Source organism: Thunnus albacares, chromosome 22 (assembly GCF_914725855.1).
Source record: "Thunnus albacares chromosome 22, fThuAlb1.1, whole genome shotgun sequence".
Classification (NCBI taxonomy): domain Eukaryota; kingdom Metazoa; phylum Chordata; class Actinopteri; order Scombriformes; family Scombridae; genus Thunnus; species Thunnus albacares.
In genome coordinates, this window is record NC_058127.1 from 10,263,924 (window position 1) to 10,291,383 (window position 27,460).

General features: G+C 35.5%; 1 protein-coding gene and 1 long non-coding RNA gene across 2 annotated transcripts in view; both read right to left on the reverse strand.

Moving 5' to 3' along the window:
- Positions 1-27,460, reverse strand: part of LOC122974480 — a 345,451-nt gene that overhangs the window by 145,975 nt on the left and 172,016 nt on the right. Inside the window, exons 47-51 of the mRNA XM_044342515.1 lie at positions 13,188-13,285; positions 12,578-12,628; positions 12,459-12,474; positions 12,269-12,366; positions 11,950-12,000 (exon numbers count right to left, since the gene is read on the reverse strand). Of these exons, the coding sequence (XP_044198450.1) occupies positions 11,950-12,000; positions 12,269-12,366; positions 12,459-12,474; positions 12,578-12,628; positions 13,188-13,285 (314 nt within the window). The remainder of the gene's footprint in view (positions 1-11,949; positions 12,001-12,268; positions 12,367-12,458; positions 12,475-12,577; positions 12,629-13,187; positions 13,286-27,460) is intronic.
- Positions 9,301-9,680, reverse strand: LOC122973956. Its single transcript, XR_006400179.1, has 3 exons — positions 9,669-9,680; positions 9,471-9,536; positions 9,301-9,326 (listed from the first exon to the last, which is right to left on the reverse strand). It is a non-coding gene; the product is annotated as an uncharacterized LOC122973956 (long non-coding RNA).

The window sequence follows — 27,460 nt, forward strand, 5'->3', positions numbered from 1 at the left end:
ATAGTCAGTGTTTTTCTCTCATCTGTCTGAGTTTTCTCAGGTTTCCAGCTGTTTCTGTACTTTGTCCATTTACCTGCTTTGTTGCCTGCTGACTTTTCTGGTTTTTCATTACTAGATTTTGACTGTTTTGTATGTCTATATGTTGCCTGACCACTAGATAAAGTCTCATTTAACCACACCTGTCCAGCCTGCTGTGTCAGTAAAAGTAATGAGTATTGGCTGTAAGATGAGCTCAGGTATCCAAAGTTAAAGTATTCATTGCAAAGAGGAGAAGAGTTTGATTTCAATGACAAGTAAAATCATAATATCCCAGATTTTCGGTGCTGTAATGCTTTCAGATCAATTGAAGATTTAAAGAAGGAAATCCAGCCCAGTCCAGTATGTAGAATAATTCAATATCAACATTGTGTTTGGTGAGTGTGTTGAAAAACTGAAATCTTGACTTGATGGAGAAAGGTCATAGGTTCACCACAATCAATACCCAGATAATGACATCACAACTGCTTCTTGACAGAAGGAGACAAAAACAAACAAACAAACTCACCTCCAGACCAAACAAACTCAGGTTTGCTGTACTGAGTGTAAAACACTGGGTCTCCTCTTCCAGCTCTACACATATATCTTGCTGTGTGTGTCGACCCATGAACGATGTAGGAATCCTGTTCAGTCCCATTGGTGCTACCAGGTAGCAGCTCATCACTGTAGGAGTTGTCTGATAGTTTGGGAACAGTCTTATACCAGTAGAACCTCCATCCTGCAGATGGATGTTCAACCTCACAGCTCAGAGTTACTGAGTCTCCAGGACTCAGCCATGATGGAGACACAGTGAGGACAGGTGCATCTGTTGGAAAGTGATTTTCTCAGAATGAAAAAAAATAATGATGCAGATACACATACAGTAAACTATCTTCAAATAAATGAAAAAAAATGAAATAATATAAATAAATATAAATAAATAAATAAATAAAACACAAAAAATGAGTAATTTACATTTTCAGTGTGAAAGAAATATGATCTGACTTACATAATACTGTCAGTTTGAAGGCATCACTCCACTCTGTTGAAGATTGTTCACTTTTCATTCTGCCCAAACACCTGTAGTCTCCACCGTCTGATGTATAAGCAGAACTGATCCTGTATTCATTTTGTATTTGAGGTTTTATTGAGCTGGGTGTTTTCCATTCATACTCCCACTTAGTGTCTCCTCCATCCTTGATGTCACATCTGAGAGTGATCGCCTCTCCTCTGTATATCTTTGGCCAGTTGGGTTGCAGAGTCACAACTGCTCTGTTTGAGACTGTTTGTGTTCAAGAATCACCAACAAGGATACAAAAATGACAAAAGGTTAAATCATCATCAAACAAAATGATTGTTTTCCTTGATGTCTATAAGTATTCATAAACACACATTAGATGTTTCTACATTTTGTATTCCAACAAAACATTGTCAAACTCACCATATTTGTTGATCCAGATTGAATCACTGTACTCTGTGTAGTAAACTGGGTCTCCTCTTCCTCCTCTGCACCAGTAGACTCCTCCCTGTGGGACACTGATTTGTCCAGTTGATTGGGAAACAGCATCTTGTGTGTTCAGGGGTTCAGAGGTTTTCTCATCTTTGTACCAGTCGTATTTCCAACCAGATGATGATGGGTCCACAGAGCAGGTCAGGGTCACACTGCCCCCTACTGGAATGTCTGTGTTGTCAGCACCCAGTTTGGCCTTTGGTTTATATGCTGTTCAGTTTAGAACAAAGACATTAAAAAGGTAATTAATGTCCTTGTGATTTAGTTTAAATGAAGATATAAACAAAGATATTCATTTAATAACTGTGATCTTTAATCAGTTTATAATAAATCAATTAAATATATTTCAAATGCTACAGGACACTGAATGATGGCTTGTCTTCAAAAACAAACACAATTATTTACTGATCAATCCTGAGAAGTTAACTAATTATTGAGGAAAGAAATATATTCTATTGAATTATTCAGACACTGATAGGTGTAAACTCAAAAAAATGATATTCTCACAATTGATTAAACACAGTCCAACTTACATGACACTGTCAACCTGATGGGATCACTTCTTTCTGTTGAATACAAGTCTATTTTCTGTTTATCCTTACACCTGTAGCTTCCACACTGTAAAAGTAGCACTGAAACTCCAGTATTCACTGTGTTTTAGAAGTTTTTCTTTGGTTGTTTTCCATTCATACTCCCACTCAGTGTCTCCACTATCTTTGATCTCACATCTTAGAGTGATTGACTCACCACTGACTATCTGAGGCCAGTTGGTTTGCTGTGTTACAACAGTCTTGTTAGAAACTGTACCCGCCAAATATACACAGTTTGGATAAAAACAGAAATATATACTGGTATGACTGTCCTTTCTGCTGTCACTGTGACCTTGAGATTACTTGCTGTTCACATTAGAACAAATATCACCTTCATTATATTGTTAAGAATACAGAAGAGTACAAGTACTAGAGTGAAATCATTCTTGAAATAGCTCAAAAGCCTGAATGGCTGCCTCCAGGCCAACATGTAACACTATTAAACTAACAGATCAATCTTAAAAATAAAATAAATAATAAGAAATAAAATTAATTAAATTAAATAAATATACTGACTTATTAGGTAGCTGAGTAAATGATATCAGATGGCATTGATGAACACAACAACAGATGAAAATAATGTAAAACATAACATGTTCATTATGGATGAAAGATGTCCAACTTACGTTTTACTGTCAATTTGATGACATCACTCCACTCTGTCGAGGAATATGAGTCCTTCCTTCCTCTACACTTGAATTCTCCACTGTAGTAATTGTTGCTGTTGATCCTGTGTTCACTGAGTGTTGGATATGTGTTTAAGTTGGCTGGTGTCCATTCATACGTCCACTCAGTGTCTCCACCTCCCTGGATCTCACATCTGACAGTGACTGTCTCACCCCTGTATATCAGTTTGGGTTGCAGGATCACAGTGGCCTTATTTGGAACTGTTCACATAAAAAATATCTGATTAGGATACTAATGGAGATGTAAAATGAAGAAAAACATTTTACAACAAGTTGATTGTTGTAGCACAGTTTAACAAACAATGCAAACACAACTCAACAGCCATAATAACAAAAGCAGTTGAAAAAAATAGAAGTATGAAAACATATCAAGCAACATGTTTGCAAAAGAAGATTTAACGCCATAAAATCATCAGGAAGAAAAGTGACAAGTAAACATTAGTGGCAGCAATTTAAAGAGACATAAAACCTTTGTGATCGGATGATTTGCCAAAATGGAAAGATTCATAAAAGAGCAACACGGACATTGTATAATCACACACACACATACACACACACACACTCACACACACACACACACAGGTGGCTCAGTTTCAGTAATTCTGTTCCCAAACTAAAAAGCGACCACTTGTTACTGAGCTGCTCATAGGAGGCTGCATCATTGTTGGAGGTAGAAAATATTTTCTGTTATCTTACTTAGATAGACTGAAATGAAAAATTGTGTGAATAGATTTTATTTGCATTCCAGGACAGTTTGTTCACAGCCATATTTCTTATAAACATTCACCTGAAGAGAAGTTTTGTATCAGGGGGAAAAAGTTGGTCAAGTAATAAACTGAGGATCACAGTACTGTCAGCTAATTTAATGATGTGTCTGTTCTCATGCTGAGAAAGGACTCACCACTCGGGGGAGCCACTGGAGTAAAGAATCTTACCTGCCATCACTGACTCTGATCATTTTAAAATATAATCAATAAAATAATCTAAAAGCCACCTCACCAATTTAAAATCTAGACTGAAACAAGCTAAAACCATTTCAGCTGAAACATTGTGTCAAATGATTTTTGAATCACTGTAATGAACATGTCATTAAGAATGTATTTATATTTTTAGAGCACACAAAGGAAACATCTGTCTCAAATTATGTATTACTCAATGTTAAAACTCCAACTTGTCTTTCTAAATGCTGCATATGTGTTTTCTCACATGCGTGTGTGTTTTCTACAACATTTACATGTGAATCTTAAGTTGCAGTGCATTTAACTCTCTCGGCCTCCCGTACCCTTTTGACAAAATCTGCTTGAAATTTAAAACTTTAGTTCACAGAAGTCAAACAATAAGATGTCAGTTCTCTTTTTTGTTTCATGACAGGTTAGGTGAAGGCAGAAAAGAGATTCAATTGCTCAGCACTCAGCACATTGTGTGTAATAAATTGTCAAACTCACCAATTGTGTTGATTGTGATTGAATCACTGTACTCTGTGTAGTCAACTGGGTCTCCTCCTTCTCCTCTGCACCAGTAGAGTCCTCCCTGTGAGACACTGATATGTCCAGTTGATTGGAAAACAGCATCTTGTGTGTTCAGGGGTTCAGAGTTTTTCTCATCTTTGTACCAGTAATATTTCCAACCAGATGATGATGGGTCCACAGAGCAGGTCAGGGTCACACTGCCCCCTACTGGAATGTCTCTGTTGTCAGCACTCAGTTTGGCCTTTGGTCTATTTGCTGTTAGTTTAGAACAAAGACATTACACTTTTTCTCCTTTGCATAAACATAAAAAAATGGAGCTATGCACACACTTTGAAAACTTGACACTCATGTATCATCTATAAACTCTAAGCACAATCCCATTGCTTTCATTCAAACAGAAATTCTAAATCACATTTTTGTCCTCTACATTGCAGATCAGTGTCACACTGTGCCGTCCTCTTATGGTCTTCCTGTCTGCTCTCAGTGTGACCTTGTGTCTGTCTAAGTTTAGAAAAACAATAAAACGAATAAGTGACTGTCATGGACAAGCCATCAAAAATGTATTTATATCTTTATATAACACAAAGGAAACACCTGTTTAAAATCATGTATGACTCAAATGAATTTAGACTCTCTGTTTGCACATTTATGTTCATAATCAAACTCCAACTTGTCTTTCTAAATGCTGCATATGTGTTTTCTTCAGATACTTGTGTGTCTCAAGAGTCATCACAACATCTGGTCTCCCTACATAAACAGGCATCTTGAGGAAAATGCTGTTTTACACCTTTGAGCACAAATCAAGTCATTTCAGAATTTGTATTGATACATGGAGTACAATGATACATACATGATAAAATATGAACACAATAATGGGATGTGATTAAAGGCCCAAAAGCACTAAAAGCGATAAAACGTGACTGCAGTGAAACAATCAGAATAAAACGATTTATTTCTCTCATTCAGAAGCTTTTTTTCTCACTACCGCTCACTCTCTCTGTCTCCTCCTCCTCCTCCTCCTCCTTCTCTCTCTCTCTCTCTCTCTCTCTCTCTCTCTCTCTCTCTCTCTCTATCTCTCTCTCTCTCTCTCTCTCTCTCTCTCTCTCTCTCTCTGGTCGCTTGGTCCTCATTTGACGCTCCAAAATCGAAAGAGGTCCGAGTTGAGACGTCAGGACAGTTTGACGCGCCTAATAACGCTTTTGGTGCGTGTTTGGCCATTAAAAATAAATAAATGTACTTCAAGACGCATCACACGCTTTCAGTGCGTTTGGGCCTTAAGAGTAATACAGTGGATAACAAATAAGAAATAAATATTTATATATAATATACAAACAAAAATAATTGGTCACCTTCAGAGTGTCCGTAGAAGAGTGTATTCAGCACTAAAATAAAGATTGAAACTTCATCAGACTTAATCAAACTAACAGAAAGTCAAAATCACACACACACAAAACAAAAAGAACAAAAGCAAATAGAGTTTCAGCAGCGGTAACTATTGTTTGATAAATTAAAACAGATAAGAGGTGAAAAACTCTTTAAAATGAAACATGTAAAATAAAAAAAGAAAATCATGAAATTCAAAACCCACATACATAACAATACCTGAAACAATTCACATTTACATCATGCAAAAATAATCATCCAGCAGTAAATTTAATACAGTCCTTCAATCTAAACTGAGCCAAGTCACCAAACAACATCTGGCCTATAAAACAACCCTGTAGTTAAAAACCATTAACGTGCTCTGTTCAAGCTCTCAGAGAAACTGGTTCAACCAGTGATACTCTGTAATTCTGACTATTCAGGAACATGTTCTTTAATCTGTGACATGCAAACAGAGAAAGTTAGTAATGTACTTACAGAATAATCCCAGCACACAGATCAAAGTGTACCTCATCCTCACATCCAGCACTGACACTCTGTCACTCAGCTGCTCTGAGTCTGACAAATGTTTCTACCTTGCTTTAATAATAATGCAGCAGAAAGACATAGAGAGAAGTTGCATTTCGGGTAAATGAAAGATGAGATCAGACTTTCTTCAACTTCTTTAGAATTTAGCCTGCCTGTGTTTCCTTCCCTTGTATGCAAACCACAGAAAACTTCAACTGGTTTGATAAACGTTGACACATGTACACTTCCTGGTCACTGCAGAAATACATCAGCTTGTGTCTTGTGCAAAGGTTTGTGCCTGGAAAATGTTATGAATAAAAAATGTATAAACAATAAGTATTTACTGCACATCCATTATCCATAAAATCATTCAGTTTAGTCATATCACATCATAAACATGCTTAACATTTTATTGTGTTTATTTGTGTATGTTATGCAGTATATGCCCACTGCTCTTGCATCAACAGTGTCTGCATTGTGATGAGGTAGGTGTTGTGTGTGTATATAAATAAACACGTATAATTCTACTGTGCATTCTTGGACACTACATCCTGTATATGTGTGTGTGTGTGTTTAATAGTCTCTATAGTGAATTAGATATAAACTGTGGTCAAAACTTTTTATTTACTCTAATTTACTCTTTTTATTTGGTGGTAGATTTGTGTCTATCTGGTCGTTTTATGAGGAAGTCCTGAATTACAAATGTGTTGCCTTCTTATCACTCCAAAGAGCAACAGCAGTTGTGATGATATTATAGCTTAGAAAACAAGAAAGCAGATGAAAAAACTCATCTTAACCCATCAATGAGTAAAATGTTGAACATCCATTTTTCAATTACAGCAAACAAATTCTGTATTCTATCAGCCTCATTATTCAGAAACAGTATAATTAAATCATTTCTATTATTTGACATTTACAGTATGAATAAACCAACTGAGTTCAAAGTCAATCAACATTTGAACTCAACACATCCATCTATTGTCTGAATTTCCGATTCTTCCCCAAAAATCTGGAGTTGTAGAAATAAACCTCCAACAGCAGACTGTTGCTGTCTACCTACTGACCTTTGTCATGGTTGGCTTGATCGTTATTATGGTGGTTAATCTGAGTCTACATCACACATTCAAACAGAAGCCAAATGTCAAGACTCATTTCTAAAAACAGCCATGTTACAAACCTCTGGTATTAGGTTAAAAAGGCTGCTTCTGTTTACTGTCATTTATCTGTTCTCATTTCTGTGTTTATGCATTTAGTTTGCTGTTTTTCAGAAATTAAATGCATAAAGGGAAAACAAATAAAAAATAAAATACTTTAAAAATAAATTGTTGCACGTTTTGTACTATTGTGTTACACAGTTTACTTAACAACTAGAGCTTGAGTAGAAAAAACAAGCCACTGCTTATCAGCATGACGAAAACAAACCAACTTACCAGTTCCTCTCTACACATAAATATGTGTTGCTGTAATAGCAACACATATTTGATGTGTGGTCATCACATTCACACCAGAGGTGATGTGATAATACACGAAAAAGAAGAGGTGTCTGATACTGTGCAGGATGTGCAATCATGTTTTTAGATGGTAAAATATTTTGGGAAGTAGTAGAAATTGAGTCAAGTGCAATGCATATGAATATAATATAGTAATTACAGAATGTTTTTTAACTGACTGTCTTTGAATACAACTAAGACTGGTGGTGACATGAGAAAGTGGACAGTCAATATTTATTTCTCAATCTGAAACATCATACAACAGAAAGTCAGAGGGGTGAGCTTGTGAAAATTTGACATTAAAGTTCTCACTGTGTTTTGCATCTTGAACTCTCCCTATCACCTCAGTCTGCTATCTGCTGTCAACCAGGTGTAAAACATGTCATCTGGCTGACAGCATACATTTGGCTTTAACTAAAGACTTTATTTCCTCATTTTCATCAGTCGGTTGAGAGTCTCCCCTGCAGGACTCCTGCTCTGCAGGCATTGAGTGGAGTCTTTGATGGCAGGTTTGATTGACAGGTTGGGCACACAGCACACATCAAATAACAAATCATCACATTGAACAATGAATGTGGCAGCAATAAATAATGAAGGCCAACATCAAATAATGAAATAGTGACATTTAGTGGTGAAAGCTACACATAGACCTTCAAATAAAGAGATAAAAATATTGACCATTCCACCTCTGTACTAATTATTTGATGGGTTACTGTTAATTGTTTGACCTTTCGATTCATAACAGTTGGCATTAATTGCAATGTGCATTTGTTATTTGATGTTTAGTTTTTCATTATTAGATATGGATCAGTAGTGCACCACTCTCCTCTCTACTTCCTCAACTCTCTCTGGCGTCTGCTCTCTGATCAGCTCACATTAGGAAAGACATGTGGACTCACACCTTTGGTAGTGTGTAATTAGATGGCAAATCAGGAGGCCCCAGGCAAAAGCTAATTGTTTTTCCAAAGTTTTTATACTTTTTTCCCCCTGTATATTCCTATAGCTTCAAAATAGTAACCTCTAGTTCACTCAATTATATAAATATATAAAGTATATTTTATGTAAATATAAAAAGCATTTAGAAACACCACTGACTGTTTACTGCTGAAAAAAGGTTTATTGATGTCTTAAAAAATAAAGCACATACACCACCGCTAAATTCATTTGTAAATAGACAGGAAAACTTTCCAGTATAATAACAGCAAAAGTTACATGTAATAGTTGATAGCAGTTCATTACATATACAAAAGTAATTGTTGATGTCCATCCTGGAGCTTTTTCATTTAACACTGAAAAATATGCTGACTTTAAAGCTGCAGTACCACCTGGGTAATGTTGTTTAAACACTTCAAACTGATACCTCCTGCTGCTTTTTAAAACAGCCTGCAATCAAAGTTATTAAAATAAAGTGACAAAATAACTGTAAAAATAAAAATAATAATACTACAGTGTATAAATACTAAATGGGAATAAACCTCAGTAGTCTTGTACTTTCTGCTAAAAAAGAGAGTATTAAATCCACATGATGTAAGTATTTTGTATCATCTGCTATTAAATTAACTGTACAAAACATTGAGCATCGCTGATATTTGGATAGCAGAGTTGCACACAATGGTTATATAAAATGTTGTTAACCATATTTATTTGGCCTTGTCCATACAGCTGTCTTTACTGACCTGAAAAACAACCACGAAAAACAAACATATAAGGTTATTCAGGATGTAAAATATGCTTGTGACATGCTATTATGACATATAATCCATTTAATGATCAGTAGTATTAATCATTACAGTTTGTACATAACATGGCAGAATTATTACCAAGAGATGTTCCTGGTTTAACTTCAGAATAAACAGCTTCATCAGTTGCTGCAGGAGTTGATTTTCCTATAAATGGAGAGAGGATTAGTTAAAAATATTTGCCAGTAATGTCATCATTTACAATAATAATGTACTGAAGGGTTGTCAGGGTTAATGTCTCCACTGATAATAAAAGAATAACAGTATTGTAATGCTCACAGTGCTCAAAGTAGTCACACAGCAGAGTATTATGGCTTTTACAGAACTTAGTAAACATATTGATATTGAATATACATACTGATGTATAAATACTGTTCTTCAGCACTGCAAACACACATAATGTAAAATAAACATACATTCCAAAACAAGATATTCAATGAAAAATAATAATTATAAACACCTACAATTTTACAAACACTGAACACATCACATACATTTTTCCACATCACAATGTGTGTGGAAAGTTGTGAAACTGTGTCTTAATCCATGTGTGTGTAATCAGATTAGTAAAAGTGTAAAAGAATCTCTAAATTCATACTGAAATTTGTGAGTATGTACAGGAACTGCAACTGTGTATTCAGATTTGCAAGTGTATCAAGATTTGTGAATGTTTAAAACAAGGCAGGATGCAATGGAGCCGTAAAAGTCACTGTACTGTTCCCAACTACCATAACAACAAACAACTTTCCACAAATTTCCATCTAGTGAGTGATCAGTAGCTCTTTAGCATCGTTAATGGTGCAAACTGACAACCTGTAATGTTTTAGCCTCACTAGAAACTGCTAGCACGATATTGTTGCAGTGTTTCCCCTGAGACAACTTCAACGGTAAATAAACTGCAATGTTATGTATAAAATATTCTATTTGTGGTTAACATCATTGCAATGCATTTTATTCTGTATTACATTGCTGGGGCTTTGCTAGAATCTACCCTGCTGCTGTAAACAAATGTAGTTCATATGATGTAACATTAGAGTCTGCAGGAAACAAACATGTTATTTTCAACAAACTATACTTGTCTTGTTAGTGACAGCAGCCTTTAATGTTTAACTATATTTTCAGTGAGTAACCTGCACCAGACTAATCCTCACTGACTGCATGCTGTGACAGTCACAGTCAGCGAACACATGAGGTGATTGATATTAGGAAAAATGTTAATGCTAGTTAGAGGTTTTGCAGCAGTGATGACCATCAATCTGTTGACAAGAAACCTGCAGAATGTTTGTCTGCAAGTTAATATTGCAAATAATTCAATATTGGTTGGCACACTGTGTTACAGACAAAAATTGTGACACATTTGCAGATCTCAGGCATGACAGGAGTCTAGCAAAAGTCACATGTATAAAGAAAACCAATGGAGAGGTGTACCTGAGTTGTAACTTCCTAACTCTTGGGGCAAAATACTTAAAATACATTTTTCTCACAGATTTTACACATTCACAACTCTGTGTATGCTAGGGCTGGGCGATATGGACAAAAAAATCGTTATTTTTTTCAATCTCTGGGTCGTGTCGTTATTTTACTTGATTTTTGTTTGCCTTCATAATGCAAACTTAAAACATTTATTTATTTAAGACAGTTGAGCAAGAACAATAAGAAACCTGCAACACCTGCAAGGCTGTTATAATCATTACGCATAAAATACATGTGATCCCACACAGCTATTGACTGTTAGCACCAGATGCTTCAACTAAGTAGATCATAGGCATCTAGTTTAATAATCAGTTTCAGCACAGATAGAGCAGAAAAATCAGCTCACTAGCTGCTGCTGTTTGTGTTTCTTTACAAGACATCAGCCTGATATCTGCAGACTGCTGCTAGCTGGCGTTAGCTACCTGGAGAGTAAACTGTACAGTGTAGAATCTGGATACTGTTCCTTCAACTTCAGGTGCTTCAACTCTCATAACCAGAGATGAGACCTCATCAACTAACACAAACCAAGAGCACAGATCAGTGTGCAGAGTCATTTTCAGTCTGTTCTTCTTGTAGATGTGACTGTTAAATTCACTACGAGATAGCCAGAGACAGCTGTGGCAGGTGTGCATGTAGTGTAATTAATAATGTCACAGTTTACGAGACTGTTGTGACTCAAAACAGCTAATGTAGCTGCCATCTACTTTTTGACTAAAAATAACCTTTTCATGCATTTTGTAATAACTCAATTTTACGATTTAGACATTTTACACATTGACCAAAAACAAGAATTTAAATGAATAAAATCAATTTGAGATATCGTCCAGCCCTAGTGTATACATTCACAAATCTTGATACTCTTGCAAATCTGAATACACATTTTCAGTTTCCTGTACACATTCACAAATATCAGCAATTAGAAATTCTTTTACACATTCTGAGAGAAGAGAGTTTTATTCCAACCTGATAAAGCCTGAATCTGTGAAAATGATGTTTGTTATTACATGGTTTTGTTTTGTAAATTGTTTTCTCTTAAATTATGTAATATTGCATTTCAGACTGCTCCATGTTAAGGTGTATACTGTACCATTTTCAGTGTCTTCAGAGCCTTTGATTGATTCATAGACAGAAGCATCACCTGTGAGCATGAAGTGAAAATCAAGCTGAGATCAAGTGAACCATTTAAATTGCATGACACCAAATAAGATCAAATATCACCTTTTTAACAAAAATCCTCAGGTTTTTTTTATTTATTTATTCGATTTTAAAATATTGTGGATAAATGCAAGTACAGGGAATCTTAAATGTTTTAGAGCCTTTACTGTCTTTGTAGACTGTAATAGAAATGTTGAGGTTACAGTTAAGAAAAAATGACAAAATTAATCAGGATTAGTTTGAAGACTGACCATGGAGAAGAGAGGAGTATATGTTATGTTGAGTTTCATTCAGGTTGACCATGTGATTTGCAGCAGAGTCCTGATTGGTGCTGTCAGACTGGATCGGCCTAAAACATTTAGCAAATACAATGAATTTAATAAGACACATTGAAGGTACTGCTGTTATGTTCAAAATGAGAGAAGAGAGTTTTGTACCAACCTGATAAAGCGTGAATCTGTGAAAAGGATATTTGATGTTACATTGTTTTGTAAATTGTTTTTCCTTAAATTATGTAATATTGCATTTCAGACTGCTCCATGTTAAGGTGTATACTGTACCATTTTCAGTGTCTTCAGAACCTCTGATTGATTCATAGACAGAAGCATCACCTGTGAGCAAAAAATGAAAAGCAAGCCGAGGTCAAATTAATAATTTCATTTGCATGATACTAATCAAATATCACCTTTTTAACAAAAGTCTTCAGGGGTTTTTAAAAAAAATGTGATTTTAACAGTGTGGATAAATGCAACAACAAGAAAATGTAAAGGTTTTAGAAGCTTTCATTTCTTTGTAGACTGTAATATTTAATATGTTACAACCAAGACTATAAAGCCTTAAAGCCATAATGGCAATAATATTTCTGTACTCTGGACATAAGTCTTGTAGTTTTGGTTCAATTACAACAATATAAAACCATGTTCTAGTCTGATCTTTTGTGCATGTGGTAGAACAACAGGTTATGTGACAAATCTTTGAGACTGTTCTACAAACTGACCCACTGCTTTATTTACTGACTTCAACAACAACTTCCTGTCTAATGGATTGTGGCTTTTGCTTAATATTCATTAAAAATCAGATGGCTAGAGTCTAGAAAAAGAGTAATAGATATGTTATTGTTAGAGTTAACAAAAAATGACAAAATTAATCAGGATTAGTTTGAAGACTGACCATGGAGAAGAGAGGAGTATACGTTATGTTGAGTTTCATTCAGGTTGACCATGTGATTCACGGCGGGGTCCTGATTGGTGCTGTCAGACTGGATCGGCCTAAAACATTTAGCAAATACAATGAATTTAATAAGACACATTGAAGGTACTGCTGTTATGTTCAAAATGAGAGAAGAGAGTTTTGTACCAACCTGATAAAGCCTGAATCTGTGAAAAAAATATTTATTGTTATGTGGTTTTATTTTATAAATATTTTTTCTGCTATTTCACATTATGACATCAGAATACATCTTTGTATTTGAATAATTAAAAACAAAACATTTAACATCAGAGTGAAAAAGTCTCACCTTTGGATCGTCTGTAGCAACACAACAGGAGCAAGAGAATAATAAGAATAATTCCACAAACCAGCCCAACAATTAATGGTATAAGAGATGAAGAGCTTTCAGGCCTGGACACTGCTATAATAGATAACAAACAATATTCATCATTCATTTACATTTGTATTTTTATAGATATCAGATTTTTTGTTTTATGTTTAATAATTGAACGGCCCTCATGTAAAGTAGAAAACAAGTTAATCCAATATGTGAAATCAGCTGAAACTAAACCTGTAAACTTCCAGTTCTGTAAAGTATTTGACCACATTTCTTTCTAAGACAGCAACACAGTTTAGAAGAAAGAAAATGCATGAATTGTTTTAATCCTACTCACCCTTAACTGACATCCAACTCTGTTGTGATTCTTTTCCTGAGTATTTACACTTGTAGAAGCCTTCGTCTGACTTTGACACTGCAGAGATATTCAGCTCCCCTCTGGTATCATTTTGGATAAGTTTGTCATTTTGATAGAAAAACACGTTGGAAAGTAATTCTCCTCTCTTCAGTTTGCAGCCAAGAGTAACAGAATCTCCCTCAGTCACAGGATGCACAGGGCTCACCAGGATAATATCTGCATCTGTAAAACAGTCAAAGAATATGAAGTTTCAGTCAGAGACCAGCTGCTGACCTTTAGAACAAGGTGACATAAAACCATGAGAATAGATCACACATATACCTTTATTTTTCTCCAACTAATTTATCTCACAGAATCAGTGTAGCTGAGCAAAGACCCAACATTTCAGCTTTAATACATACATGTCTTGTAACTGTAAATATACTAGCTATGGCTAGTTAGCACTAGAGCAAACAGGTACATATGAAATACTTGATGGATGATTATTGCCACAAAACACCCGTGAGAAAATCAGCATGGTAATTCTATCATCAAAAATGATCTGTCTTGTCGCACATCAAAAAAGCTGTGGACCAAACATCTTGGATCTGTAAAATATTAATTTCCAGTTGTTAAAATAAATATGAAGAAGCTCTAATTTGGTTCACAGCTGAGTTTTTGGTGTGAAGGAAGTTCTTTCATAATTTATTTATTCTTTTGCATTAACTGTGTTTGACAAGAACATGACTAAATTATAATGTTGTGCAGAGGACATCTGATTTTCTAATTGATTGGATGATATTTCTTCATGATAATCTCAAGAAATAATAGTTTAGTAAGCTGTTAGTTGTTTGTTAAAGGAAACAGTAAAATAACATAATTGTTCGATCAAAAGGTTAAGCATATAACATGATTGTCTACACAGGAAGTGTAGTTAGTGACACCATGTTGAATATAATTTAAATAAAAGATGAAAATAAAAATATATTTAATCAAAACATACTCTGTATAGTGATGTTGACTGCATTGCTGAACTCTCCTGATCCAGACTCACACCAGTACACTGCATCTCTCTGCTGTGAGCTGTAGATGTTGCATGTGTATTGAGTCATTGTCCTCCAGTTAGGACAGTATGACCAGTAGTGGTCCTCAGGAAACCTCCTCACTCTCCACTCAGTAGAGTTTCCTTCACAGCTCAGTGAGACAGAGTCAGAGGTGAAGTGCTGCACTCTGTCAGGACTCACTATGAGAGTCACTGCTGAACGAACATCTGAAAAACAACATGTAATGAGGAGCAAACCAAGTACAGAGATATTAAAATTAAAAAAGATCACAATGCAAAAAATCCTCTTTTTTGTATTTTAATACATTTTGTTGTTGAGAGTAAAAACATCTGAATAACATAAACTGTGCAAAAGGTTCAGTGTTTCGGTGAAACTGTGAGTGTTAAGAACATACAGAGCATATGGACTGACAGTGGAGACGTGAAGTCTGCTGCAGAGTGGTTTGAGCTGTTTTATGGATGTTTTGATTATTTTTTCTATCTTGAAAACTTGCTACCAAGATAACTACAGCAACTGTTCACTGTGAAGCTGTAAACAACCTACGTTTACCTGCCACCTTTCAAACATACAGAAGATGTGTTTTTCATACTAAATGATGTTTCATTGTCTATATATAAAGTACTAGTCAAAAGTTTGGACACACCTTCCCTTGAATGAGAAAGTGTGTCTAAACTTTTGACTAGTGCTGTATAGTCAGTGTTTTTCTCTCATCTGTCTGAGTTTTCTCAGGTTTCCAGCTGTTTCTGTACTTTGTCCATTTACCTGCTTTGTTGCCTGATGACTTTTCTGGTTTTTCATTACTAGATTTTGACTGTTTTGTATGTCTATATGTTGCCTGACCACTAGATAAAGTCTCATTTAACCACACCTGTCCAGCCTGCTGTGTCAGTAAAAGTAATGAGTATTGGCTGTAAGATGAGCTCAGGTATCCAAAGTAAAAGTATTCATTGCAAAGAGGAGCAGAGTTTGATTTCGATGACAAGTAAAATCATAATATCTCAGGTTTTTGGTGCTGTAATGTTTTCAGATCAATTGAAGATGTAAAGAAGGAAATCCAGCCCAGTCCAGTATGTAGAATAATTCAATATCAACATTGTGTTTGGTGAGTGTGTTGAAAAACTGAAATCTTGACTTGATGGAGAAAGGTCATAGGTTCACCACAATCAATACCCAGATAATGACATCACAACTGCTTCTTGACAGAAGGAGACAAAAACAAACAAGCAAACTCACCTCCAGACCAAACAAACTCAGGTTTGCTGTAATCAGTGTAAAACACTGGGTCTCCTCTTCCAGCTCTACACATATATCCTGCTGTGTGTATCGACCCATGAATGATGTAGGAATCCTGTTCAGTCCCATTGGTGCTACCAGGTAGCAGCTCATAGCTGTAGGAGTTGTCTGATAGTTTGGGAACAGTCTTATACCAGTAGAACCTCCATCCTGCAGATGGATGTTCAACCTCACAGCTCAGATTTACTGAGTCTCCAGGACTCAGCCATGATGGAGACACAGTGAGGACAGGTGCATCTGTTGGAAAGTGATTTTCTCAGAATGAAAACATGTTATGATGTAGACTTTAGTCTCTAGACATATAAATAAATCTTATCTAATACAGTTATCATTTTATCTATTATAGAATTACATTTTATCACAATATATTTTATATCCAAAGAGGAAACATAAACTTAATGATATACTATCTAAATAAATTCCAACAAAAATGTATTTTATTGTATATTTAATATTTTCATTGTAAATTAAATATGATCAGACTTACTGTCAGATACTGTCAATTTGATGTAATCACTCCACTCTGTTGAAGTACATTGTGCATTTTTCATTCTGCCTTTACACCTGTAGTTTCCACTGTGGTGTGAGGAAGCATAGCTAATCTTGTATTCATTTTTATTTGGAGATGTGTCGCCAGGTGTTTTCCATTCATACTCCCACTCTGTGTCTCCGTCGTGAATCTCACATCTCAGCATCATCGCCTCTCCTCTGTATATCTCCGTCCAGTTGGGTCGCAGAGTCACAACAGCCTTATTTGAGACTGTTAATGGTTAATAATTACCAATGAGAAGAATGACAAACACGTAAATCAATCACAGTCATAATGTTTTTCAGCCTAAATCTTAATCACTAATCATGAATACACGATAGAGTTTTTTCTACATTTTGTTTTACAAATCTCATTGTCAAACTCACCAATTGTGTTGATACTGATTGAATCACTGTACTTTGTGTAGTAAACTGGGTCTCCTCTTCCTCCTCTGCACCAGTAGAGTCCTCCCTGTGAGACACTGATTTGTCCAGTTGATTGGAAAACAGCATCTCGTGTGTTCAGGGGTTCAGAGGTTTTCTCATCTCTGTACCAGTGATATTTCCAACCAGTTGATGATGGGTCCACAGAGCAGGTCAGGGTCACACTGCCCCCTACTGGAATGTCTGTGTTGTCAGCACTCAGTTTGGCCTTCGGTTTATATGCTGTTCAGTTTCGAACAAAGACATTAAAATGTAATTATTGTCCCTGTGATTTAGTCCAATTTGAACAACTTGGTTGAGAACATAATGAATTTCACGTAATCTTGATGGGAGTCCCAAGCACACAGAAAATATTGATTTAATCACTTTGATCTGCACCATGAGTCATTGTTTTATATTTTCTTTAATCTGTTAACAATGAATCAATTAAGTATAATTCAAATGCTACAGGACACTGAATGATGGCTTGTCTTCAAAAACAAACACAATTATTTACTGATCAGTCCTGAGAGGTTGACTAATTCTTGAAGAAAGAAATGTTTTCTATTGAATTATTCAGACACTGATAGGTGGAAACTTAAAAACATAATAATCTCACAATTGATGAAACACAGTCCAACTTACATGACACTGTCAACCTGATGGGATCACTTCTTTCTGTTGAGGACTAAAGGTCTATTTTATGTTTTATCATCCTTACAGCAGTACTTATCTACTGTAAAAAGTAGCTCTGAAACTCCAGTATTCACTGTTTTGGAGGTTCTTCTTTGGTTGTTTTCCATTCATACTCCCACTCAGTGTCTCCACTATCTGTGATCTCACATCTTAGAGTGATTGACTCACCACTGAATATCTGAGGCCAGTTGGTTTGCTGTGTTACAACAGACTTGTTAGAAACTGTACCCACCAAATATACACAGTTTGGATAAAAACAGAAATATATACTGGTATCACTGTCCTTTCTGCTGTTACTGTGGCCTTGAGATTACTTGCTGTTCACATTAGAACAAAAAACAAAACAAGTAAATGGTTGGAATGAGATTTGCCCGAAGAAAATATTTTTACTTCAGCACAAGAACTACAGGGAAATCATTCTTGAATTTTTCCTTAGAAAAGACTTGAACATTGATTAAGTCATTTAGCTAATACCATCATATGGAAGAGACAAACAGAGCATGTGACATATGACTCTCCTTGGCCGATGACAGGAGTTACTGCAGAACTAACTAACGAGGTACAGTTGATGTTTAATTAGTGCACTGTTTTTGTTTGCTTCTATTTTTTGTTGTTTTTTTGATTAACACTAGAATAGTTGTGGTGATCATGTGGTGGCATGTTTCTCAAAATAAAGTTGAGCTAGTTGGTGATACTGGTGCAAAGTATGGAGCTTTTTTCCTATCTTCATTCAAGAGCGTGGTATATCAATTTGAGAGCATAATTTATTGATTTCACTTTCAAATTTTGTAATATTGCTCCTTAAAACCCTGCCCGCGCTGCAGCTTCAGCTCTTCTCCTCGCACTCAGGCTGCTTCTGTGTGCTCGTTGAACTGCTTTCAGATTTTGTCCCTGCTCTTAACAACCCTGTCAAAGTCTCTCTCTCTCTCTCTCTCTCTCTCTCTCTCTCTCTCTCTCTCTCTCTCTCTCTCTCTCTCTCTCTCTCTCTCTCTCTCTCTCTCTCCTGGTGCTTTCAGCTGCTCTCTCTCTTTTTCTCTTGTCTTTTTTCTAATGAGTCGGGAAGCCGACAGCGAAGTGAAATGAATTGTGGTCAGTGCTGTGGGTTTATTTGCTGAGAGTAAAAAACAAAACAACAACTAGACCAATTGAGATGGGATTTGCCCCAGAACTTTTTCACTCTATTGTTACACAACAGACTTGAAACATTTATATCATTTTCAGCAGCTCAGTTTCAGTAATTCTGTTCTCAAACTAAAAAGCAACCACTTGTTACTGAGCTGCTCATAGGAGGCTGCATCATTGTTGGAGGGAGAAAATATTTTCTGTTATCTTACTTAGATAGACTGAAATGAAAAACAAGCCATTTTGAATATGAATGACAGATGGTTTGACTTACATGATACTGTCAATGTGATGGCATCACTCCACTCTGTTGATGAATACAAGTTCTTTCTACCCTTACAACTGTAGTCTCCACTGTAGGGAACAGAAGCACTGCGAATCTTGTATTCATGATCTTTCAGAGATGTGTCCATGTTGTTTTTTCTCCATTCATATTTCCATTGAGTGTCTGTACCTCCCTGGATCTCACATCTGACAGTGATTGTCTCACCACTGTATATCAGAGGCCAGTTGGGTTGCAGAGTCACAACAGCCTTGTTGGAAACTGTTCAAACCAAAATACACAGTTAGACACAACTAGAAATATAAAATACAAGGCAACATCAAAAACATAAAAAACAGATATAAATCAAGTCATATGAAAAGAGCTTTGCAGTCACATGTTTGTCAGATAAACAGGTCTTACTGAGGACAACAGTCCTCCAGAACACCTGAACCTAAACTTTTACAGGATGCATTTATCTCACAGTGCAGAGAGACTTGACTGTTCAACATCAGTCATTTTGGGGAACAGTATAATAATCCCATGTAGTTGCATCTTTGTTGTCTAGGTTACCAAGCAGGTAGATTACTGGAAATTTTTAGAGGATTATTTTAATTACATTTTTGACGAACAAGAATCAGAACCTTCTTATTCATCATTAAGAATTCAAGTTCTTAGAGCATTTCTTTTATTTTTTAGGAGCACATTTCTTTTAATGTTTGTGCTTTCACTTTTGTATGTGTTTTTCTGTTTGTAGCATCTCTGGATTTGCAGCACGTTTTTCTTAATGTTTGTGTTTTCACTCTTCTGTTTGCTTTGTCACTGTACATGTGAACTCTTTTGACACACAGCTGCCAAAGAAACAATTAGCAGCCAAGTGTCCAATTACTTTTGAACTTTTGGTTTCTTGTTATATTTAGAAACTGAGCAAATATTTTTATCATGGTGGCAGCATTACACTGCCATAATATTAAGATATAATATAAGCAAAACTATTTTAGCCTGTTGATTTTTGCAACTGGGAAAAGGAGACAGGATTTACAATAAAATTATATTTTTCTGGGAGTCCATCTCACAGTTGTTTGAGGTTATGGTAAATATTTGTGCAACTGAATTTCATAAAAGTTTAGTGCCTCAAATCATGTTAATAGGTCTGTGTGTCATTTACATTTTTTGTCATTTAATTATAGTCTATTGAGACAGACAAATTAAAAAAAATAAATAAACTGAGGCACTTTTTAGCTGCTGACAAAAGTCAGACAATTACACAGATCATTATGATGTTACATTCCTCTGAAACACATACGTTGGGCAAAACTTAAGGTAACTTCATCATACATCCAGTTTAGCTGCAGTTCAGCTGAAGCTCTGCTCGTTTTGACAGAACATCAGGTTCAGTTTAGCAGCTGCATTTTAAACTCCTGCAAGTTCAGGGTTAACTGGATCCTGTCTAAATTGCAGCTAAGCTGGTCAGATGCTACGTGACAGAGCAAAAAGCCCAAAGTTTTCAAGTTCAGTTTCTTAGAAGCTTTTGAATATCAGTTTGAATTTGCTACATGATGCTAAATGTTCATATACTGTATATCACTGTTGGGCCTCCTGGTATTTATTAGCTGTTGTTTCACATCATTACCTCCTGATGAGGGTTTTAAAGTAGAACTGAATGCCTCTGTCCTTTTTTGGAGTAACTCTGCCCTTAAAAACTGGTTATTATGGTTACATAATAAAACAGAATAACAACTATACAAAGGAGGTGTTGACAAAGTCTCAGAGGAGCAAATATGACAAAAGTGACTTTCACTCTTTGATGTCTATTCAATAAAAAATCAACTAGAGGATCCAACACATGTTCTGTTTTCATCATCACTTAAAGTAAGAACTACTGCTTTATATTCATTCATTCATGTTTGTCTTTTTTCTTACTGATACCACAGTTGTTCTCCCTCACACTTCAGAGACTGTTTACAGATCTTAAAGAATACATGTTGTTTTATTCAAAAGCATATGACTTAACTCACCAGTTTCTTGAATAGTGACTTTGTTGCTGTCCTCTGTGGAGAAGACTGGATATCCTCTTCCTCCTCTGCAGTAGTAGATGCCTCCTTGATTAACACTTATAACTCCGTTTGGGTTAATATTTCTCATATACTGAGCTATAGAAGAGTCTGAGGTTTGTCTGAACCAGTCGTATTTCCAGTCAGCAGAACCCACAGAGCAGGTCAGTGTCACTCTGCCCCCTACTGGTATGATGGTTTCGTCTGCTGTCAGTGTCGGCTTGGGTTTATTTGCTGGGAGAAAAAGAAAAAAACAAAACAACAATTATAACAACTGGAATGAGATTTTCCCTAGAGAACATGTTTTACTCCATTATATTGTTACACAGCAGACATGATACACTTGAATGTAATAATCTTTTAATATTGTTAAAAAGAAATTTAAAAAAAAAAAGAAACTTAATCACACTCTTTGAACATTAACTAAGAAGGTTCACTATGATTTATTGTTCACTTATAGGAAGACAACTGCATAGTTATCTGGTCTTCTCTGCACATTTCCCTGTGAATAATTACATTTCAAAAGCAGGTGGCTCAGTTTCAGTAATTCTGTTTTCAAACTAAAAAGCAACCACTTGTTACTGAGCTGCTCATAGGAGGCTGCATCATTGTTGGAGGGAGAAAATATTTTCTGTTATCTTACTTAGATAGACTGAAATGAAAAACAAGCCATTTTGAATATGAATGACAGATGGTTCGACTTACATGATACTGTCAATGTGATGGCATCACTCCACTCTGTTGAGGAATACAAGTTCTTTCTACCTTTACAACTGTAGGCTCCACTGTTGGAAACAGAAGCACTGCTAATCTTGTATTCATGATCTTTCAGAGATGTGTCCATGTTGTTTATTCTCCATTCATATTCCCATTGAGTGTCTGCACCTCCCTGGATCTCACATCTGACAGTGATTGTCTCACCACTGTATATCACAGGCCAGTTGGGTTGCAGAGTCACAACAGCCTTGTTGGAAACTGTTCAAACCAAAAATACACAGTTAGACACAACTAGAAATATAAAATTAAGAGAGAAAAAAAGAAAAATACAAGGCAACATCAAAAGCATTAAAAAACAGATATAAATCAAGTAATATGAAAAGACCTTTGCAATCACATGTTTGTCAGATAAACAGGTCTTACTGAGGACAACAGTCCTCCAGAACACCTGAACCTAAACTTTTACAGGATGCATTTATCTCACAGTGCAGAGAGACTTGACTGTTCAACATCAGTCATTTTGGGGAACAGTTTAATAATCTCATGTAGTGGAGTCTTTGCTGTCTAGGTTACCAAGCAGACAGATTACTGGACATTTTAAAATAATATGTATTAAATGCAATTTTTTATGAACAAGAATGAGAAGCTTTTATTCAGTATTAACATTTCAAGTTAATACAATAAAAACAGATGTTGTTGAGATTTGGTGTGAATATCTTTTGTTCACAGCCATATTTCTTATAAACATTCACCTGAAGAAAAGATTTGTATCAGGGGGGAAAAAGTTGGTCAAGTAATAAACTGAGGATCACAGTACTGTCAGCTAATTTAATGATGTGTCTGTTCTCATGCTGAGAAAGGACTCACCACTCGGGGGAGCCACTGGAGTAAAGAATCTTACCTGCCATCACTGACTCTGATCATTTTAAAATATACTCAATAAAATAATCTAAAAGCCACCTCACCAATTTAAAAGGAAGGAAAGGAAAAGTCCACAAATAATACTGCATTAAGCAGTCATGTGTTTTCAAAACATTTTAAGTAAAACTGAGCAGCATTAGTGAAGAACCCTCAACTCCTTTATTGTGTCTGTATACAAACTGAAGTGTCAAACAAATGTTGTATTATTACCATGATAAAGGATTTCAGACATTTTCAAACTTCCTTCAGAGAGCTAAGAGGTACTGGACTAAATCATCCATTCATTATGGTTCTTGTTACCACATATGCTTCTCTTCCACACTTTAGACACTGTTTAAGAATTTAATTTAAAGAATATAAGTTGTTTTATTTCAGAACAAATGACTTAACTCACCTGTTTCCTCAATGGTGACTTCATTACTTTCAGGTGTGAAGACATCTGTTCTCCGTCCTCTGCAGTTGTAAATGCCTCCCTGTGAGATACTGATACTGTCTGATTCATTAGCTTCTGCTATCTGATGAGGAATTTTTTCAGAATCTGCTGAGGTACGTCTGAACCAGTCATATTTCCAGCCATTAGAGTCCTCCACATTGCAGGTCAGAGTCACACTGCCCTGTACTGGTATGATGTTCCTGTCAGCTCTCAGTGTAATGTTGCGTCTACGTGCTGTTAAATTTAGAAAAACAATAAAACAAAGAAATTACTGTAATGAACATGTCATCAAGAATGTATTTACATTTTTACAGAACACAAAGGAAACATCTGTCTCAAATTATGTATAACTCAATGTTCAAATGAATTTAGACTCTCTGTTTGAAAATGTTTGTTCATAAACTCCAACTTGTCTTTCTAAATGCTGCATATGTGTTTTCTTCACATGCTTGTGTGTTTTCTGCTACATTTACAGAGGTGTAGTCTTGTTTCATTAATCATCTCAGTTACTGTAAATTATTATATATTTCATATAAACAAAGATGTGACAAAATTAGTTATTTAGTAGCAATATGATATCACTATTAAATATAATGGTTTTAAAGTGTGTTGTGAGAATTCAGCATTAAATTGGATTAAGAGGAAGTTGTAGTCACACTTACCGTAATAATTAATGATATGCCCACTAAATGATTTTATGTCCCAATTTCTTTAAAGCAGCACCACACTCACCTGTTTGCTACATTAGTTTCACAATTATAAGATATTATAATTATAAGAGGAATATTGCTCATACAGGCTGGTCCTGCACTTGGTTTTCACAATCAATGATCACAATTATAAGATGATGTAAAAAGACACTGTGGCAGCCAGCACACATGTCACCACCCAAAGTAAGTGAGATCATTTGAACTGCATGTCGACCTGTAATCACCTCCAGTGTAATACTGAATGAAGTTGTAATGACTGTTGTAATTGACTGCACCTGTAGATGATCCTTTCTCAACATCAGACTCACCAGTGTCCTCTGCTGGGTCATCACCCTGCCCTGTTAATGATGAGCGTTAAGATTATCAGATGAACGCATGAAGAGAAAACTCACCTGTATGAAGTTAACAAACTCTTTAGTAAATATAAAATTTGTCTCAAGGGTCAGAACAACATCTGGTCTCATTATATAAACATACAAATCTGCCCAGAAATGATAAAGACCAAAATATATATAGTTTTGAGGAATAAGCAATTCTGCATTAATCAAGGCATTTCAGAATTTGTATTGATACATGGAGTAAAATGATACATACATGATAAAATATAAACAAAAAAGGGTGATTAAGATTAATACAGAAGGAGATAAATAAGAGATAAATATTTATATAAAATATATAAATAAAAAATAATTGGTCACCTTCAGAGTGTCCATAGAAGTGTGTATTCATCACTAAAATAAAGATTGAAACTTCATCAAACTTAATCAAACTGAAAAAAGATCAAAGCACAATAAAGATATTTAAAACCATATATAGTCTATATACAGTAAGTTAGAAAGCAGGAAGGAAACAACTATTTAAAATAAAATAGGAAAATCATGAAATTCAAAACCCACATACATAACAATACCTGAAACAATTTACATTTACATTATGCAAAAACAATCATCCGGCAGTAAATTTAACACAGTCCTTCAATCTAAACTGAGCCAAGTCACCAAACAACATCTGGCCTATAAAACAACCCTGTAGTTAAAAACCATAAGTGTGCTCTGTTCAAGCTCTCAGAGAAACTGGTTCAACCAGTGATACTCTGTAATTCTGACTATTCAGGAACATGTTCTTTAATCTGTGACATGCAAACAGAGAAAGTCAGTAATGTACTTACAGAATAATCCCAGCACACAGATCAAAGTGTACCTCATCCTCACATCCAGCACTGACACTCTGTCACTCAGCTGCTCTGAGTCCGACAAATGTTTCTACCTTGCTTTAATAATAATGCAGCAGGAAGATAAAGAGAGAAGTTACATTCCAGGTAAATCAAAGATGAGATCAGACTTTCTCCAACTTCTTTAGAATTTAGCCTGTCTGTGTTTCCTTCCCTTGTATGCAAACCACAGACAACTTCAATTGGTTTGATAAACATTGACACGTTTACACTTCCTGGTCACTGCAGAAATACATCAGCTTGTGTCTTGTGCAAAGGTTTGTGCCTGGAAAATGTTATGAATAAAAAATGTATAAACAATAAGTATTTACTGCACATCCATTATCCATAAAATCATTGACTTTAATCATATCACATCATAAACATGCTTAACATTTTATTGTGTTTATTTGTGTATGTTATGCAGTATATGCCCACTGCTCTTGCATCAACAGTGTCTGCATTGTGATGAGGTAGGTGTTGCGTGTGTATATAAATAAACACGTATAATTCTATTGTGTATTCTTGGACACTACGTCCTGTATATGTGTGTGTGTGTGTTTAATAGTCTCCATAGTGAATTTGATATAAACTGTGGTCAGAACTTTTTATTTACTCTAATTTACTCTTTTTATTTGGAGGTAGATTTGTGTCTATCTGGTCGTTTTATGAGGAAGTCCTGAATTACAAATGTGTTGCCTTCTTATCACTCCAAACAGCAACAGCAGTTGTGATGATATTATAGCTTAGAAAACAAGAAAGCAAATGAAAAAACTCATCTTAACCCATCAATGAGTAAAATGTTGAACATCCATTTTTCAATTACAACAAACAAATTCTGTATTCTATCAGCCTCATTATTCAGAAACAGTATAATCAAATAATTTCTATTATTTGACATTTACAGTATGAATAAACCAACTAAGTTCAAAGTCAATCAACATTTGAACTCAACACATCCATCTATGGTCTGAATTTCTGCTTCTTCCCCAAAAATCTTGAGTTGTTGAAATAAACCTCCAACAGCAGACTGTTGCTGTCTACCTACTGACCTTTGTCATGGTTGGCTTGATCGTTATTATGGTGGTTAATCTGAGTCTACATCACATATTCAAACAGAAGCCAAATGTCAGGAGTCATTTCTAAAAACAGCCATGTTACAAACCTCTGGTATTAGGTTATAAAGGCTGCTTCTGTTTACTGTCATTTACCTGTTCTCATTTTTCATTTACTGGATTTTAGAACTTTAGACTTTTTGGAAATTGTTGCACATTTTGCACCATTGTATTATACAATTTACTTATCAACTACAGTCTGAGTAGAAACAAGACAAGCCTCTGCTTATCAGCATGACAAATACAAACCAACTTACCAGTTCCTCTTTACACAGAAATATATGTTGCAGAAGAGATGTCTCATGCTGTGCAGGATGTGAGTTCACAAATGTTTTGTTTTTTTAAGTGGTAGAAACTAAATGAAGTACAAATTTTTGGGAGGTAGTAGAAATTGAGTCAAGTGCAATGCATATGAATATAATATAGTAATTACAGAATGTTTTTTTAACTGACTGTCTTTGAATACAACTATGACTGGTGGTGACATGAGGAAGTGGACAGTCAATATTTATTTCTCAGTCTTAAACATCATACAACAGAAAGTCAGAGGGGTGAGCTTGTGAAAATCTGACATTAAAGTTCTCACTGTGTTTTGCATCTTGAACACTTCCTATCACCTCAGTCTGCTATCTGCTGTCAATCAGGTGTGAAACATGTCATCTGGCTGACAGCATACATTTGGCTTTAACTAAAGACTTTATTTCCTCATTTTCATCAGTCGGTCGAGAGTCTCCCCTGCAGGACTCCTGCTCTGCAGGCATTGAGTGGAGCCTTTGATGGCAGGTTTGATTGACAGGTCAGGCACACAGCACACATCAAATAACAAATCATCACATTGAACAATGAATGTGGCAGCAATAAATAATGAAGGCCCACATTAAATAATGAAATAGTGACATTTAGTGGTGAAAGCTACACATAGACCTTCAAATAAAGAGATAAAAATATTGACCATTCCACCTCTGTACTAATTATTTGATGGGTTACTGTTAATTGTCTGACCTTTCTATTC